The sequence below is a fragment of the Oncorhynchus masou genome, chromosome 24 (assembly GCF_036934945.1).
Source record: "Oncorhynchus masou masou isolate Uvic2021 chromosome 24, UVic_Omas_1.1, whole genome shotgun sequence".
Lineage (NCBI taxonomy): Eukaryota > Metazoa > Chordata > Actinopteri > Salmoniformes > Salmonidae > Oncorhynchus > Oncorhynchus masou.
In genome coordinates, this window is record NC_088235.1 from 8,302,964 (window position 1) to 8,320,449 (window position 17,486).

The following is a 17,486-nucleotide window of genomic DNA, read 5'->3' on the forward strand; positions in this document are numbered from 1 at the left end:
GAATGGACATGAGGAAAAATGCATTGAGAAAGAGCCTTAGTTGGGCCCATTGACTTACACTGCAGGGGAGATTTCAGAGACTGTCAGGATATAGTTGTTTTCCGAGAGAGTATACTCATGGAACAGCACCCACTCTGGAAAACCCAATTGATGTGCCTTGGCCCCATAGCTGGAGGCAGGCTGGACCTGAGCCATGTGTCTGTTGGTCAACATGAAGTAGTTTCCTGAACCATCCACATCACGGGCAATCTAAAACAGGGATAACGGAAGTTCACATTTGCCATTAAACAAATTACTTAATGGAAAGTGACAGGACACCGACTTCCATAGAGGACACCGACTTCCATACAGGACCCAGGACACCGACTTCCATACAGGACCCAGGACACCGACTTCCATACAGGACCCAGGACACCAACTTCCATACAGGACCCAGGACACCGACTTCCATACAGGACACGGACTCCCATACAGGACCCAGGACACCGACTTCTATACAGGACACTGACTTCTATACAGGACACTGACTTCCATACAGGACCCAGGACACCGACTTCTATACAGGACACTGACTTCTATACAGGACACTGACTTCCATACAGGACACCGACTTCCATACAGGACACCGACTTCCATACAGGACACCGACTTCCATACAGGACACCGACTTCCATACAGGACACCGACTTCCATACAGGACACTGACTTCCATACAGGACACTGACTTCCATACAGGACACTGACTTCCATACAGGACACTGACTTCCATACAGGACACCGACTTCCATACAGGACACCGACTTCCATACAGGACACTGACTTCCATACAGGACCCAGGACACCGACTTCCATACAGGACACCGACTTCCATACAGGACACTGACTTCCATACAGGACACTGACTTCCATACAGGACACCGACTTCCATACAGGACACTGACTTCCATACAGGACACCGACTTCCATACAGGACCCAGGACACTGACTTCCATACAGGACACCGACTTCCATACAGGACACTGACTTCCATACAGGACACTGACTTCCATACAGGACACTGACTTCCATACAGGACCCAGGACACTGACTTCCATACAGGACCCAGGACACCGACTTCCATACAGGACACCGACTTCCATACAGGACACTGACTTCCATACAGGACCCAGGACACCGACTTCTATACAGGACACTGACTTCCATACAGGACCCAGGACACCGACTTCTATACAGGACACTGACTTCCATACAGGACACCGACTTCCATACAGGACCCAGGACACCGACTTCCATACAGGACACTGACTTCCATACAGGACCCAGGACACTGACTTCCATACAGGACACCGACTTCCATACAGGACACCGACTTCCATACAGGACACTGACTTCCATACAGGACACTGACTTCCATACAGGACCCAGGACACTGACTTCCATACAGGACACCGACTTCCATACAGGACACCGACTTCCATACAGGACACTGACTTCCATACAGGACACCGACTTCCATACAGGACACCGACTTCCATACAGGACACCGACTTCCATACAGGACACCGACTTCCATACAGGACCCAGGACACCGACTTCCATACAGGACACCGACTTCCATACAGGACACCGACTTCCATACAGGACACCGACTTCCATACAGGACCCAGGACACCGACTTCCATACAGGACACCGACTTCCATACAGGACACCGACTTCCATACAGGACACTGACTTCCATACAGGACCCAGGACACTGACTTCCATACAGGACACCGACTTCCATACAGGACACTGACTTCCATACAGGACACCGACTTCCATACAGGACCCAGGACACTGACTTCCATACAGGACCCAGGACACCGACTTCCATACAGGACACCGACTTCCATACAGGACACTGACTTCCATACAGGACCCAGGACACCGACTTCCATACAGGACACCGACTTCCATACAGGACACCGACTTCCATACAGGACACTGACTTCCATCCAGGACACCGACTTCCATACAGGACACCGACTTCCATACAGGACCCAGGACACCGACTTCCATACAGGACACCGACTTCCATACAGGACACCGACTTCCATACAGGACACCGACTTCCATACAGGACCCAGGACACTGACTTCCATACAGGACCCAGGACACCGACTTCCATACAGGACACCGACTTCCATACAGGACCCAGGACACTGACTTCCATACAGGACCCAGGACACCGACTTCCATACAGGACACTAACTTCCATACAGGACACCGACTTCCATACAGGACACCGACTTCCATACAGGACCCAGGACACCGACTTCCATACAGGACACCGACTTCCATACAGGACCCAGGACACCGACTTCCATACAGGACACCGACTTCCATACAGGACCCAGGACACCGACTTCCATACAGGACACTAACTTCCATACAGGACACCGACTTCCATACAGGACACCGACTTCCATACAGGACCCAGGACACTGACTTCCATACAGGACACCGACTTCCATACAGGACCCAGGACACCGACTTCTATACAGGACACTGACTTCTATACAGGACACTGACTTCCATACAGGACACCGACTTCCATACAGGACACCGACTTCCATACAGGACACCGACTTCCATACAGGACACCGACTTCCATACAGGACACCGACTTCCATACAGGACACTGACTTCCATACAGGACACTGACTTCCATACAGGACACTGACTTCCATACAGGACACTGACTTCCATACAGGACACCGACTTCCATACAGGACACTGACTTCCATACAGGACCCAGGACACCGACTTCCATACAGGACACCGACTTCCATACAGGACACTGACTTCCATACAGGACACTGACTTCCATACAGGACACCGACTTCCATACAGGACCCAGGACACCGACTTCCATACAGGACACCGACTTCCATACAGGACCCAGGACACCGACTTCCATACAGGACACCGACTTCCATACAGGACACTAACTTCCATACAGGACACCGACTTCCATACAGGACACCGACTTCCATACAGGACCCAGGACACCGACTTCCATACAGGACACCGACTTCCATACAGGACCCAGGACACCGACTTCCATACAGGACACCGACTTCCATACAGGACCCAGGACACCGACTTCCATACAGGACACTAACTTCCATACAGGACACCGACTTCCATACAGGACACCGACTTCCATACAGGACCCAGGACACTGACTTCCATACAGGACACCAACTTCCATACAGGACCCAGGACACCGACTTCCATACAGGACACGGACTCCCATACAGGACCCAGGACACCGACTTCTATACAGGACACTGACTTCTATACAGGACACTGACTTCCATACAGGACACCGACTTCCATACAGGACACCGACTTCCATACAGGACACCGACTTCCATACAGGACACCGACTTCCATACAGGACACCGACTTCCATACAGGACACTGACTTCCATACAGGACACTGACTTCCATACAGGACACTGACTTCCATACAGGACACCGACTTCCATACAGGACACCGACTTCCATACAGGACACTGACTTCCATACAGGACCCAGGACACCGACTTCCATACAGGACACCGACTTCCATACAGGACACTGACTTCCATACAGGACACCGACTTCCATACAGGACACTGACTTCCATACAGGACACCGACTTCCATACAGGACCCAGGACACTGACTTCCATACAGGACACCGACTTCCATACAGGACACTGACTTCCATACAGGACACTGACTTCCATACAGGACACTGACTTCCATACAGGACCCAGGACACTGACTTCCATACAGGACCCAGGACACCGACTTCCATACAGGACACCGACTTCCATACAGGACACTGACTTCCATACAGGACCCAGGACACCGACTTCTATACAGGACACTGACTTCCATACAGGACCCAGGACACCGACTTCTATACAGGACACTGACTTCCATACAGGACACCGACTTCCATACAGGACCCAGGACACCGACTTCTATACAGGACACTGACTTCCATACAGGACCCAGGACACCGACTTCCATACAGGACCCAGGACACCGACTTCCATACAGTACACTGACTTCCATACAGGACACCGACTTCCATACAGGACACTGACTTCCATACAGGACCCAGGACACTGACTTCCATACAGGACACCGACTTCCATACAGGACACCGACTTCCATACAGGACACTGACTTCCATACAGGACACTGACTTCCATACAGGACCCAGGACACTGACTTCCATACAGGACACCGACTTCCATACAGGACACCGACTTCCATACAGGACACCGACTTCCATACAGGACACCGACTTCCATACAGGACACCGACTTCCATACAGGACACCGACTTCCATACAGGACACCGACTTCCATACAGGACCCAGGACACCGACTTCCATACAGGACACCGACTTCCATACAGGACACCGACTTCCATACAGGACACCGACTTCCATACAGGACCCAGGACACCGACTTCCATACAGGACACCGACTTCCATACAGGACACCGACTTCCATACAGGACACTGACTTCCATACAGGACCCAGGACACTGACTTCCATACAGGACACCGACTTCCATACAGGACACTGACTTCCATACAGGACACCGACTTCCATACAGGACCCAGGACACTGACTTCCATACAGGACCCAGGACACCGACTTCCATACAGGACACCGACTTCCATACAGGACACTGACTTCCATACAGGACCCAGGACACCGACTTCCATACAGGACACCGACTTCCATACAGGACACTGACTTCCATACAGGACACCGACTTCCATACAGGACCCAGGACACCGACTTCCATACAGGACACCGACTTCCATACAGGACCCAGGACACCGACTTCCATACAGGACACCGACTTCCATACAGGACACCGACTTCCATACAGGACCCAGGACACTGACTTCCATACAGGACCCAGGACACCGACTTCCATACAGGACACCGACTTCCATACAGGACCCAGGACACTGACTTCCATACAGGACCCAGGACACCGACTTCCATACAGGACACTAACTTCCATACAGGACACCGACTTCCATACAGGACACCGACTTCCATACAGGACCCAGGACACCGACTTCCATACAGGACACCGACTTCCATACAGGACCAGGACACCGACTTCCATACAGGACACCGACTTCCATACAGGACCCAGGACACCGACTTCCATACAGGACACTAACTTCCATACAGGACACCGACTTCCATACAGGACACCGACTTCCATACAGGACCCAGGACACTGACTTCCATACAGGACACCGACTTCCATACAGGACCCAGGACACCGACTTCCATTCAGGACACTGACTTCCATACAGGACACCGACTTCCATACAGGACACTGACTTCCATACAGGACACTGACTTCCATACAGGACCTAGGACACCGACTTCCATACAGGACCCATGACACCGACTTCCATACAGGACACTGACTTCCATACAGGACACCGACTTCCATACAGGACACCGACTTCCATACAGGACACTGACTTCCATACAGGACCCAGGACACCGACTTCCATACAGGACACCGACTTCCATACAGGACCCAGGACACCGACTTCCATACAGGACACTGACTTCCATACAGGACACCAACTTCCATACAGGACACTGACTTCCATACAGGACCCTGACTTCCATACAGGACGGTGACTTTCATGCAGGACACTGACTTCCATACAGGACGGTGACTTCCATGCAGGACACTGACTTCCATACAGAACAGTGAGTTCATTCAGATGTTTAATGTGTATGTGATCCGGTCGGGAATTGAACCTTGGTGTTGCTAATGTAGCAGATTGGGATCTGTCACTTGCGCGGCCGAATAGCTAGCTTTCAGGGGCGTGACACGCTTCAGGAGTGCGGTCACGTATGTGATCCCTTCGGGAATTGAACCCTGGTGTTGCTAATGTAGCAGATTGGGATCTGCCACTTGCGTGGCCGAATAGCTAGCTTTCAGGGGCGTGACACGCTTCAGGAGGGCGGTCACGTATGCAATCCCTTCGGGAATTGAACCCTGGTGTTGCTAATGTAGCAGATTGGGATCTGCCACTTGCGCGGCCGAATAGCTAGCTTTCAGGGGCGTGACACGCTTCAGGAGGGCGGTCACGTATGCGATCCCTTCGGGAAATGAACCTTGGTGTTGCTTAACCTCGGGTTGGAACCTCGGTATGGAGTGGAAACGGAACACGTTTAAACGAGCAGTGGGACGTCCTCTACACCAGCACTACGGGTCTCCATTGTTCACCGACCTGCATGAAGAACCCTGCCAGCAGAGCTCTCTTGATGTTGAGTGTGTTGGTCTTGGTTCCGAAGGACGTCTCAGAGACGGGCAGCTCTATTCTCTTCAGGATGTCAGTCAACTCTGACCTGATGGCGTCTGCCGTCTGAAGGGCGCGGTGGTTCAGATGGTAGTCCTGACACCACTTCTCTACGCTGAAGTCTGAGGGAATAGCAGGAAGAAACATTCAGCTGCGAGTGAGGAGAAGAGAATAGAATCAAGTTGTAAGTCGCTCTGGATAAGAGCGTCTGCCAAATGACTTAAATGTAAATGTTAAATGTAAGTAGAAGAATAGAATTCAATTGCAAACAGCGAATTCGGAAAGTATTCAGACCCCTTGACTTTTTCCACATTTTGTTACGTTACAGCCTTATTATAAAATTGATTTAAATAGTTGTTTTTACCTCATCAATCTACACACAATACCCCATAATGACATCACAATACCCCATAATGACATCACAATACCCCATAAGGACATCACAATACCCCATAATGACATCACAATACCCCATAATGACATCACAATACCCCATAATGACATCACAATACCCCATAATGACATCACAATACCCCATGACATCACAATACCCCATAATGACATCACAATACCCCATAATGACATTACAATACCCCATAATGACAAAGCAAAAACAGGTTTTTAGAAAAAAACTGAAATATAACACTTACATAAATATACAGACCTTTTACTTTGTTGAAGCGACTTTGGCAGCGATTAGAGCCTCAAGTCTTCTTGGGTATGACGCTACAAGCTTGGCACACCTGTATTTGGGGAGTTTCTACCGTTCTTCTCTGCAGATCCTCTCAAGCTCTGTCAGGTTGGATGGGGAGTGTTGCTGCACAGCTATTTTCAGGTCTCTCCAGACATGTTAAATCGGGTTCAAGTCCAGGCTCTGGCTCTGGCCACTCAAGGACATTCAGAGACCTGTCCCGAAGCCACTCCTCCGTTGTCTTGTCTGTGTGCTTAGTGTGGTCCTGTTGGAAGGTGAACCTTCACCCTAGTCTGAGGTCCTGAGCGCTCTGGAGCAGGTTTTCACCAAGGATCTCTCTGTACTTTGCTCCGTTCATCTTTGCTTCGATCCTTACTAGTCTCCCAATCCCTGCTGCTGAAAAACATCCCCACAGTATGATGCTGCCACCTCCATGCTTCACCGTAGTAATGGTGCCAGGTTTACTCCAGACGTGACACTTAGCATTCAGGGCAAAGAGTTCAATCTTGGTTTCATAGACCAGAGAATCTTGTTTCTCATGGTCTGAGTGTCTTTAGGTGCCTTTTGGAAAACTCCAAGTGGGCTGTCATGTGCCTTTTACTGAGGAGTGGTTTCTGTCTGGCCACTTTACCATAAAGGCCTGATTGGTGGAGTGCTGCAGAGATGTTTGTCCTTCTGGAAGGTTCTCCCATCTCCACAGGGGAGCTCTAGAGCTCGGTCAGAGTGACCACCGGTTCTTGGTCACCTCCCTGACCAAGGCCCTTCTCCCCCGATTGCTCAGTTTGGCCGGATGGCCAGCTCTAGGAAGAGTCTTGGTGGTTCCAAACTTCTTCCATTTAAGAATGACGGAGGCCACAGTGTTCTTGGGGACCTTCAATGCTGCAGAAATGTTTTGGTACCCTTCCCCAGATCTGTGCCTCGACACAATCCTGTCTCGGAGCTCTACGGACAATTCCTTTGACCTCATGGCTTGGTTTTTGCTCTGACATTCACTGTCAACTGGGTTACCTTGTATAGACAGGTGTGTGCCTTTCCAAATCATGTCCAATCAATTGAATTTACCCCAGGTGGACTCCAATCAAGTTGTAGAAACATCTCAAGGAAGACTAATGGAAACAGGATGCACCTGAGCTCAATTTCGAGTCTCATAGCGAAGGGTCTGAATACTTATGTAAATAAGGTATTTCTTTTTTTTTTTTTTTAATACATTTGCAAAAATGTCTAAAACAACAGTTTTCAATTTGTCATTATGGGGTGTTGTGTGTAGATTGACGAGTGGGGGAAATAACCATTTAATCAACTTTAGAATAAGGTTGTAACCTAACAAAACGTGGACAAAGTCAAGGGGTCTGAACTTACCGAAGTAAAGTATAAATAAATAAAGTGAAGTATTTCACAATGTGATGCTTTTTTTGAGCTCAATGGATGTGACTGACTGTCTTTCTGGCTGCATTTGAAGTAACGAACTCACATGTCTCTCGCTGGCTGTACTGGAAGGCATTGTAGATGTTGATGAGGGTGAAGTGGTCTCCCTCAGGGTGCCGGAACTTTCTGTGACACTGTTGTACCTCTTGGGTCCTGCCAACAGGTGGCTCCAGGAAGCAGCTTGGCGCTAAACGCAAAACAGACAGAATCAATAGGGTGGTTAGCATTGGTGCTAACGCAAAACAGACAGAATCAATAGGGTGATTAGCATTGGTGCTAACGCAAAACAGACAGAATCAATAGGGTGGTTAGCACTGGCGCTAATGCAGACAGAGAATCAATAGGGAGGTTAGCATTGGCAGTTAACTGCAGTTAGCAGTTAACCCACTGTTCCTAGGCCGTCATTGAATATAAGAACTTGTTCTTAACTGACTTGCCTGGTTAAATAAAAGGTAAAAAATAAAAAATATGAGGCTCATTGTCTGAGTGGGAGAAATAGCAGCCGCCAAGGCTTCAACTGCAAATGCTCAGAGATGAGACTCTGTCCATATGGCAGATTTTATGGCAGATTAAACTGTCTGGCAGATTATACCGTCTGGCATACTGTCTGGCAGATTATACCATCTGGCATACTGTCTGGCAGATTATACCGTCTGGCAGATTATACAGTGCCTTGCGAAAGTATTCGGCACCCTTGAACTTTGCGACCTTTTGCCACATTTCAGGCTTCAAACATAAAGATATAAAACTGTATTTTTTTTGTGAAGAATCAACAACAAGTGGGACACAATCATGAAGTGGAACAACATTTATTGGATATTTCAAACTTTTTTAACAAATCAAAAACTGAAAAATTGGGCGTGCAAAATTATTCAGCCCCCTTAAATTAATACTTTGTAGCGCCACCTTTTGCTGCGATTACAGCTGTAAGGTCAGAGATGCCCGATGTAGTTGTCCATAATGGTTAAGACTGCTTATGATGGATACTCTAATATCTTCAGTAGTGGTTATAAAGGCGTTATGGATGTAAACATAAGCGCGAGGGTTTAACCCCATTACAAGACACGGAGGGTGTGTTGCACCAACATGGTTTAAATCAATTTTAGATTAGACCTAATCGAGACTTTGTAAATCTACGTTTATAATTAATCAGAGATGTGTTGCACCACTTAATTTTAAGACTGGATTAGTTCATCTAAGGTTAAATCACTAAACTATGATCAGTGAAATGTGTCCTAATAGATTCACCATAGCAATATGTTGTAGTTCTATGGAAACACACCAGCACTGGTCATTGCTAGCTAGCCAGCAAAGTGACTTTTCACTTCAGGCTAAGGATGAAATTAATTGCACTTATCTGTCAAATGATTTAGCTGGATAGTTGAGTTTAACGAACATGATGAACCACAGGAGATAAAATTGTTAATCACAAAGAAAATAAAGGACATACAGATGACTGAGACACACACTGATATTTGATGCATTTAAACAGTGTCAGTTTAGATTTCATCCCAAAACTGAATTTAAATTAGTTTTTAAAACAATGGAGCAACAAGATTACATTTGATCTTGGTTTGAGTTCTAAATTAAATTTAGTGTAGAAGAAGAATTAGATTGAACTATGATTATTGAAAATGAGGTTTAAAATTCAGTGCAAAAACATTACTGGATAAACCTTGATTAAACCCAGTTTAAGAGTTCATTCATGTTGGTGCAATCCACCCTGAGTGAATCAAATAGAATCAAAAACATTACTAGATAAACCTTGATTAAACCCAGTTTAAGAGTTAATCCATGTTGGTGCAATCCACCCTGAGTGAATCAAATAGAATCAAAAACATTATGGATAAACCTTGATTAAACCCAGCTTCTATCTCAAGGCCATCAGACTGTTAAACAGCCACCACTAACATTGAGTGGCTGCTGCCAACACACTGACTCAACTCCAGCCACTTTAATAATGGGAATTGATGTAAAATATATCACTAGCCACTTTAAACAATGCTACTTAATATAATGTTTACAAACCCTACATTATTCATCTCATATGCATACGTATATAATGTACTCTATATCATCTACTGCATCTTTATGTAATACATGTCTCACTAGCCACTTTAACTATGCCACTTTGTTTACATACTCATCTCATATGTATATACTGTACTCGATACCATCTACTGTATCTTGCCTATGCCGCTCTGTATCATCACTCATTCATATCTTTATGTACATATTCTTTATCCGTTTACACTTGTGTGTATAAGACAGTAGTTTTGGAATTGTTAGCGAGATTACTCGTTGGTTATTACTGCATCGTCGGAACTAGAAGCACAAGCATTTCGCTACACTCGCATTAACATCTACTAACCATGTGTATGTGACAAATACAATTTGATTTGATTTGATTTAAGAGTTCATTCATGTTGGTGCAATCCACCCTGAGTGAATCAAATAGAATCAAAAACATTACTAGATAAACCCAGTTTAAGAGTTAATCCATGTTGGTGCAACCCACCCTGAGTGAATCAAATGGGCCAAAGGTTGTAGGAGTGTAAACTACATACCTGATAGCATAGCTGCGATGGTCACCACCTCGTTCACACAATCAAACTCACAGGACGCCAGCAGAGCCTTGGCCATTTGAGCGTCCAATGGCAACTCAGAGATTATGATCCCGATCTCTGATAGGTTCCCATCGTCGTCCAATGCCGCGAGGTAATCCAGCTCCTCTAGCGACTGCATCAGACCCTCTGGATCTGGATAGGAGGTAGACAACTTAGATCATATATAATAAAATACAAGATCTGGATAGGAAGTAGACAACTTAGATCATAGATAATAAAATACAAGATCTGGATAGGAAGTAGACAACTTAGATCATAGATCATAAAATACAAGATCTGGATAGGAAGTAGACAACTTAGATCATAGATAATAAAATGCAAGATCTGGATAGGGAAGTAGACAACTTAGATCATAGATAATAAAATACAAGATCTGTATAGGAAGTAGACAACTTAGATCATAGATAATAAAATACAAGATCTGGATAGGGAAGTAGACAACTTAGATCATAGATAATAAAATACAAGATCTGTATAGGAAGTAGACAACTTAGATCATAGATAATAAAATACAAGATCTGGATAGGGAAGTAGATAATCCTTTCCATTATAGATAATAATAAGAAGAAGAGATATTAGACAGAGAAAACACTTGTTTAACAAAATGACTTGTCAGTTGATGCTTTTGATTATGATCATATAGTATCTGCTCATCTCAAGAGATCGAGGGCCTTACTTAAACTTTAACACGTCAAAAGACATTAGACTACAGAATCAGTATAAAACTATCTTCCTGAACAGAGCCCGAGCTCCAAAATGGTTGATCCAGGAATTCTAGCCTAGTGTGTTCCAGTAGAATGGAGGACAGTAACTTCTACTTCCTCCTCATTGTGGCGTAGCCTAGTGTGTTCCAGTAGAATGGAGGACAGTAACTTCTACTTCCTCCTCATTGTGGCGTAGCCTAGTGTGTTCCAGTAGAATGGAGGACAGTAACTTCTACTTCCTCCTCATTGTGGCGTAGCCTAGTGTGTTCCAGTAGAATGGAGGACAGTAACTTCTACTTCCTCCTCATTGTGGTGTAGCCTAGTGTGTTCCAGTAGAATGGAGGACAGTAACTTCTACTTCCTCCTCATTGTGGCGTAGCCTAGTGTGTTCCAGTAGAATGGAGGACAGTAATTTCTACTTCCTCCTCATTGTGGCGTAGCCTAGTGTGTTCCAGTAGAATGGAGGACAGTAACTTCTACTTCCTCCTCATTGTGGCGTAGCCTAGTGTGTTCCAGTAGAATGGAGGACAGTAACTTCTACTTCCTCCTCATTGTGGCGTAGCCTAGTGTGTTCCAGTAGAATGGAGGACAGTAACTTCTACTTCCTCCTCATTGTGGCGTAGCCTAGTGTGTTCCAGTAGAATGGAGGACAGTAACTTCTACTTCCTCCTCATTGTGGCGTAGCCTAGTGTGTTCCAGTAGAATGGAGGACAGTATAACTTCTACTTCCTCCTCATTGTGGCGTAGCCTAGTGTGTTCCAGTAGAATGGAGGACAGTAACTTCTACTTCCTCCTCATTGTGGCGTAGCCTAGTGTGTTCCAGTAGAATGGAGGACAGTAACTTCTACTTCCTCCTCATTGTGGCGTAGCCTAGTGTGTTCCAGTAGAATGGAGGACAGTAACTTCTACTTCCTCCTCATTGTGGCATAGCCTAGTGTGTTCCAGTAGAATGGAGGACAATAACTTCTACTTCCTCCTCATTGTGGCGTAGCCTAGTGTGTTCCAGTAGAATGGAGGACAGTAACTTCTACTTCCTCCTAATTGTGGCGTAGCCTAGTGTGTTCCAGTAGAATGGAGGACAGTAACTTCTACTTCCTCCTCATTGTGGCGTAGCCTAGTGTGTTCCAGTAGAATGGAGGACAGTAACTTCTACTTCCTCCTCATTGTGGCGTAGCCTAGTGTGTTCCAGTAGAATGGAGGACAGTAACTTCTACTTCCTCCTCATTGTGGCGTAGCCTAGTGTGTTCCAGTAGAATGGAGGACAGTAACTTCTACTTCCTCCTCATTGTGGCGTAGCCTAGTGTGTTCCAGTAGAATGGAGGACAGTAACTTCTACTTCCTCCTCATTGTGGCGTAGCCTAGTGTGTTCCAGTAGAATGGAGGACAGTAACTTCTACTTCCTCCTCATTGTGGCGTAGCCTAGTGTGTTCCAGTAGAATGGAGGACAGTAACTTCTACTTCCTCCTCATTGTGGCGTAGCCTAGTGTGTTCCAGTAGAATGGAGGACAGTAACTTCTACTTCCTCCTCATTGTGGCGTAGCCTAGTGTGTTCCAGTAGAATGGAGGACAGTAACTTCTACTTCCTCCTCATTGTGGCGTGGCCTAGTGTGTTCCAGTAGAATGGAGGACAGTAACTTCTACTTCCTCCTCATTGTGGCGTAGCCTAGTGTGTTCCAGTAGAATGGAGGACAGTAACTTCTACTTCCTCCTCATTGTGGCGTAGCCTAGTGTGTTCCAGTAGAATGGAGGACAGTAACTTCTACTTCCTCCTCATTGTGGCGTAGCCTAGTGTGTTCCAGTAGAATGGAGGACATTTGGTCTATAGTAGTGCACTATATAGGGAATAGGGTGCTATTTGGTCTATAGTAGTGCACTATATAGAGAATAGGGAGCCATTTGGTCTATAGTAGTGCGCTATATAGAGAATAGGGAGCCATTTGGTCTATAGTAGTGCACTATATAGGGAATAGGGTGCCATCTGGTCTATAGTAGTGCACTATATAGGGAATAGGGTGCCATCTGGTCTATAGTAGTGCACTATATAGGGAATAGGGTGCCATCTGGTCTATAGTAGTGCACTATATAGGGAATAGGGTGCCATCTGGTCTATAGTAGGGCACTATATAGGGACTTGGGTGCCATCTGGTCTATAGTAGTGCACTATATAGGGAATAGGGTGCCATCTGGTCTATAGTAGTGCACTATATAGGGAATAGGGTGCTATCTGGTCTATAGTACTGCACTATATAGGGAATAGGGTGCCATCTGGTCTATAGTAGTGCACTATATAGGGAATAGGGAGCCATCTGGTCTATAGTAGTGCACTATATAGGGAATAGGGTGCCATCTGGTCTATAGTAGTGCACTATATAGGGATTAGGGTGCAATCTGGTCTATAGTACTGCACTATATAGGGAATAGGGTGCCATCTGGTCTATAGTAGTGCACTATATAGAGAATAGGGAGCCATTTGGTCTATAGTAGTGCACTATATAGAGAATAGGGAGCCATTTGGTCTATAGTAGTGCACTATATATAGAATAGGGAGGCATTTGGGATGCAGTTTGTCACTGTCCTCAACTCTTCCCATGCAGCCACAGCCGAGTGGGTCGAGGCTCTCAGACAATGGTCCCTGGCAGGCCACTGTCAGCTCTACTAAAGCACGGCTGGCTGCCTCTAAACAGGACAGAGCACGGCACACAGACCTCCATCAGCCCTCTAACCCGGGACAAAGAAACGCTCCTGTACCCTGTACCACTCTACAGTTACAGCTATGGTTGCAGAAAAGTCTGCTAACTTTCAACAACATGCCCAGGTTTCCCAGAATTCCTGGTTGGATGATTCCAAGATTTTCTGCTTATTCCTTCCTGATTTTCTGGAAAACCTGGGAATTTGGGGAAAGTTGCTATAATTTTGCAACCCTAGTTACAGCACGGATTTACACAGGGTCAGATCCATAGAATTGCATAGGTCGCAATTGTAAATGAGAACTTGTTCTCAACTAGCCTACCTGGTTAAATAAAGGTGAAATAAAAAAAATAAAAAAAATATTATAACACATTTCATTTAATTAGATTCTCTGTGGTCAGACTCGCCTCCCAGACCAGGGTCTAATAACCTGGGAATACACTGAATACGCAGATACAACCAGGGTTTCTAGTCATGCTTCTACATCGGCATTGCTCTCTGTTTGGGGTCTGAGGCTGGGTTTCTGTTTAAGCAGTTGTTGCCGTCTGCTGATGTAAAAAGGGCTTTATAGATTCATTTGATTTGATTTGGTAGTTTGGTTCAATTCCTTTTTTTGGTTACAGTACCACCAAGTACATTTTGTTCTGCCCGGAGTAGCCCTGAAGTACCAAGTAGGCCATGTAGCCCTGGTGGACAGGCCATGTATCCCTGGTGGACAGGCCAAGTAGCCCTGGTGGACAGGCCAAGTATCCCTGGTGGACAGGCCAAGTATCCCCGGTGGACAGGCCAAGTATCCCTGGTGGACAGGCCAAGTATCCCTGGTGGACAGGCCAAGTATCCCTGGTGGACAGGCAAAGTAGCCCTAGGGGTCCTAGTACCCCTGGATGAGAACCACTGTCCTACTCTAGTACCGTGTAGAATGTCTGTCTGGTAGACTGACCTGGTCTGGTGATGAAGTCACAGTGTCTCAGCCCTGCAATCTCCATCCTCTTGAGGAAGAGGATGGTGAAGGTGAGGTTGGTGTCCAGGATCTGAGGGGATGTCTCGACGGGGAGTACTCTCTCCTCAGGGTACAGGCAGAAACACTTCCCTGGACAAACACAGACAACTCAATCAATTTTTTACTATTTTCTACATCGTAGAATAATAGTGAAGACATCAAAACTATGAAATAACACATATGGAATAACGTAGTAGCCAACAAAATTGTTAAACAAATAAAAATATATTTTATATTTATTTGAGATTCTTCAAAGAAGCCACCTTTTGCCTTTTTAAAAAAAAATTTTTTTTTTAAATTTTACCTTTATTTAACTAGGCAAGTCAGTTAAGAACACATTCTTATTTTCAATGACGGCCTGGGAACAGTGGGTTAACTGCCTGTTCAGGGGAAGAATGACAGATTTGTACCTTGTCAGCTCGGGGGTTTGAACTCACAACCTTTCTGTTACTAGTCCAACGCTCTAACCACTAGGCTACCCTGCTGCCCCAGCTTTGCACACTCTTGGCATTCTCTCAACCAGCTTCATGAGGTAGGCACCTGGAATGCATTTCAATTAACAAAGTTAAAAGTTAATTTGTCGAATTTCTTTCCTTCCTAATGTGTTTGAGCCAATCAGGTGTGTTGTGACAAGGTAGAGATGGTATACAGAAGATAGCCCTATTTGGTAAAAGACCAAGTCCATATTATGGCAAGAACAGCTCAAATGAGCAAAGACGGGGGGGTCCAGTCAGCTGCTTCCTGATGTCAGTACCTGTTGGTCCAGTCAGCTGCTTCCTGATATCAGTACCTGTCGGTCCAGTCAGCTGCTTCCTGATGTCAGTACCTGTCGGTCCAGGATGTCAGTACCTGTCGGTCCAGTCAGCTGCTTCCTGATATCAGTACCTGTCGGTCCAGTCAGCTGCTTCCTGATATCAGTACCTGTCGGTCCAGTCAGCTGCTTCCTCATATTGTTGGTCCAGTCAGCTGCTTCCTGATGTCAGTACCTGTCGGTCCAGTCAGCTGCTTCCTCATATCAGTACCTGTTGGTCCAATCAGCTGCTTCCTGATATCAGTACCTGTCGGTCCAATCAGCTGCTTCCTGATATCAGTACCTGTCGGTCCAGTCAGCTGCTTCCTCATATCAGTACCTGTTGGTCCAGTCAGCTGCTTCCTGATGTCAGTACCTGTCTCCAGTCAGCTGCTTCCTCATATCAGTACCTGTTGGTCCAGTCAGCTGCTTCCTGATATCAGTACCTGTCGGTCCAATCAGCTGCTTCCTGATATCAGTACCTGTCGGTCCAGTCAGCTGCTTCCTGATATCAGTACCTGTCGGTCCAGTCAGCTGCTTCCTGATATCAGTACCTGTCGGTCCAGTCAGCTGCTTCCTGATATCAGTACCTGTCGGTCCAGTCAGCTGCTTCCTGATATCAGTACCTGTCGGTCCAGTCAGCTGCTTCCTCATATCAGTACCTGTCGGTCCAGTCAGCTGCTTCCTGATATCAGTACCTGTCGGTCCAGTCAGCTGCTTCCTGATATCAGTACCTGTCGGTCCAATCAGCTGCTTCCTGATATCAGTACCTGTCGGTCCAATCAGCTGCTTCCTGATATCAGTACCTGTCTGTCCAGTCAGCTGCTTCCTGATATCAGTACCTGTCGGTCCAGGATGTCAGTACCTGTCGGTCCAATCAGCTGCTTCCTGATGTCAGTACCTGTCGGTCCAGTCAGCTGCTTCCTGATATCAGTACCTGTCGGTCCAGGATGTCAGTACCTGTCGGTCCAATCAGCTGCTTCCTGATATCAGTACCTGTCGGTCCAGTCAGCTGCTTCCTGATATCAGTACCTGTCGGTCCAGTCAGCTGCTTCCTGATATCAGTACCTGTCGGTCCAATCAGCTGCTTCCTGATATCAGTACCTGTCTGTCCAGTCAGCTGCTTCCTGATATCAGTACCTGTCTGTCCAGTCAGCTGCTTCCTGA

At 46.5% G+C, this 17,486-nt stretch overlaps 1 protein-coding gene across 1 annotated transcript in view; it reads right to left on the bottom strand.

Moving 5' to 3' along the window:
- LOC135511823 (putative pre-mRNA-splicing factor ATP-dependent RNA helicase DHX32) overlaps positions 1-17,486 on the bottom strand; it is a 47,787-nt gene that overhangs the window by 1,296 nt on the left and 29,005 nt on the right. Inside the window, exons 8-12 of the mRNA XM_064933301.1 lie at positions 15,470-15,619; positions 11,078-11,269; positions 8,557-8,697; positions 6,326-6,516; positions 59-249 (exon numbers count right to left, since the gene is read on the bottom strand). Of these exons, the coding sequence (XP_064789373.1) occupies positions 59-249; positions 6,326-6,516; positions 8,557-8,697; positions 11,078-11,269; positions 15,470-15,619 (865 nt within the window). The remainder of the gene's footprint in view (positions 1-58; positions 250-6,325; positions 6,517-8,556; positions 8,698-11,077; positions 11,270-15,469; positions 15,620-17,486) is intronic.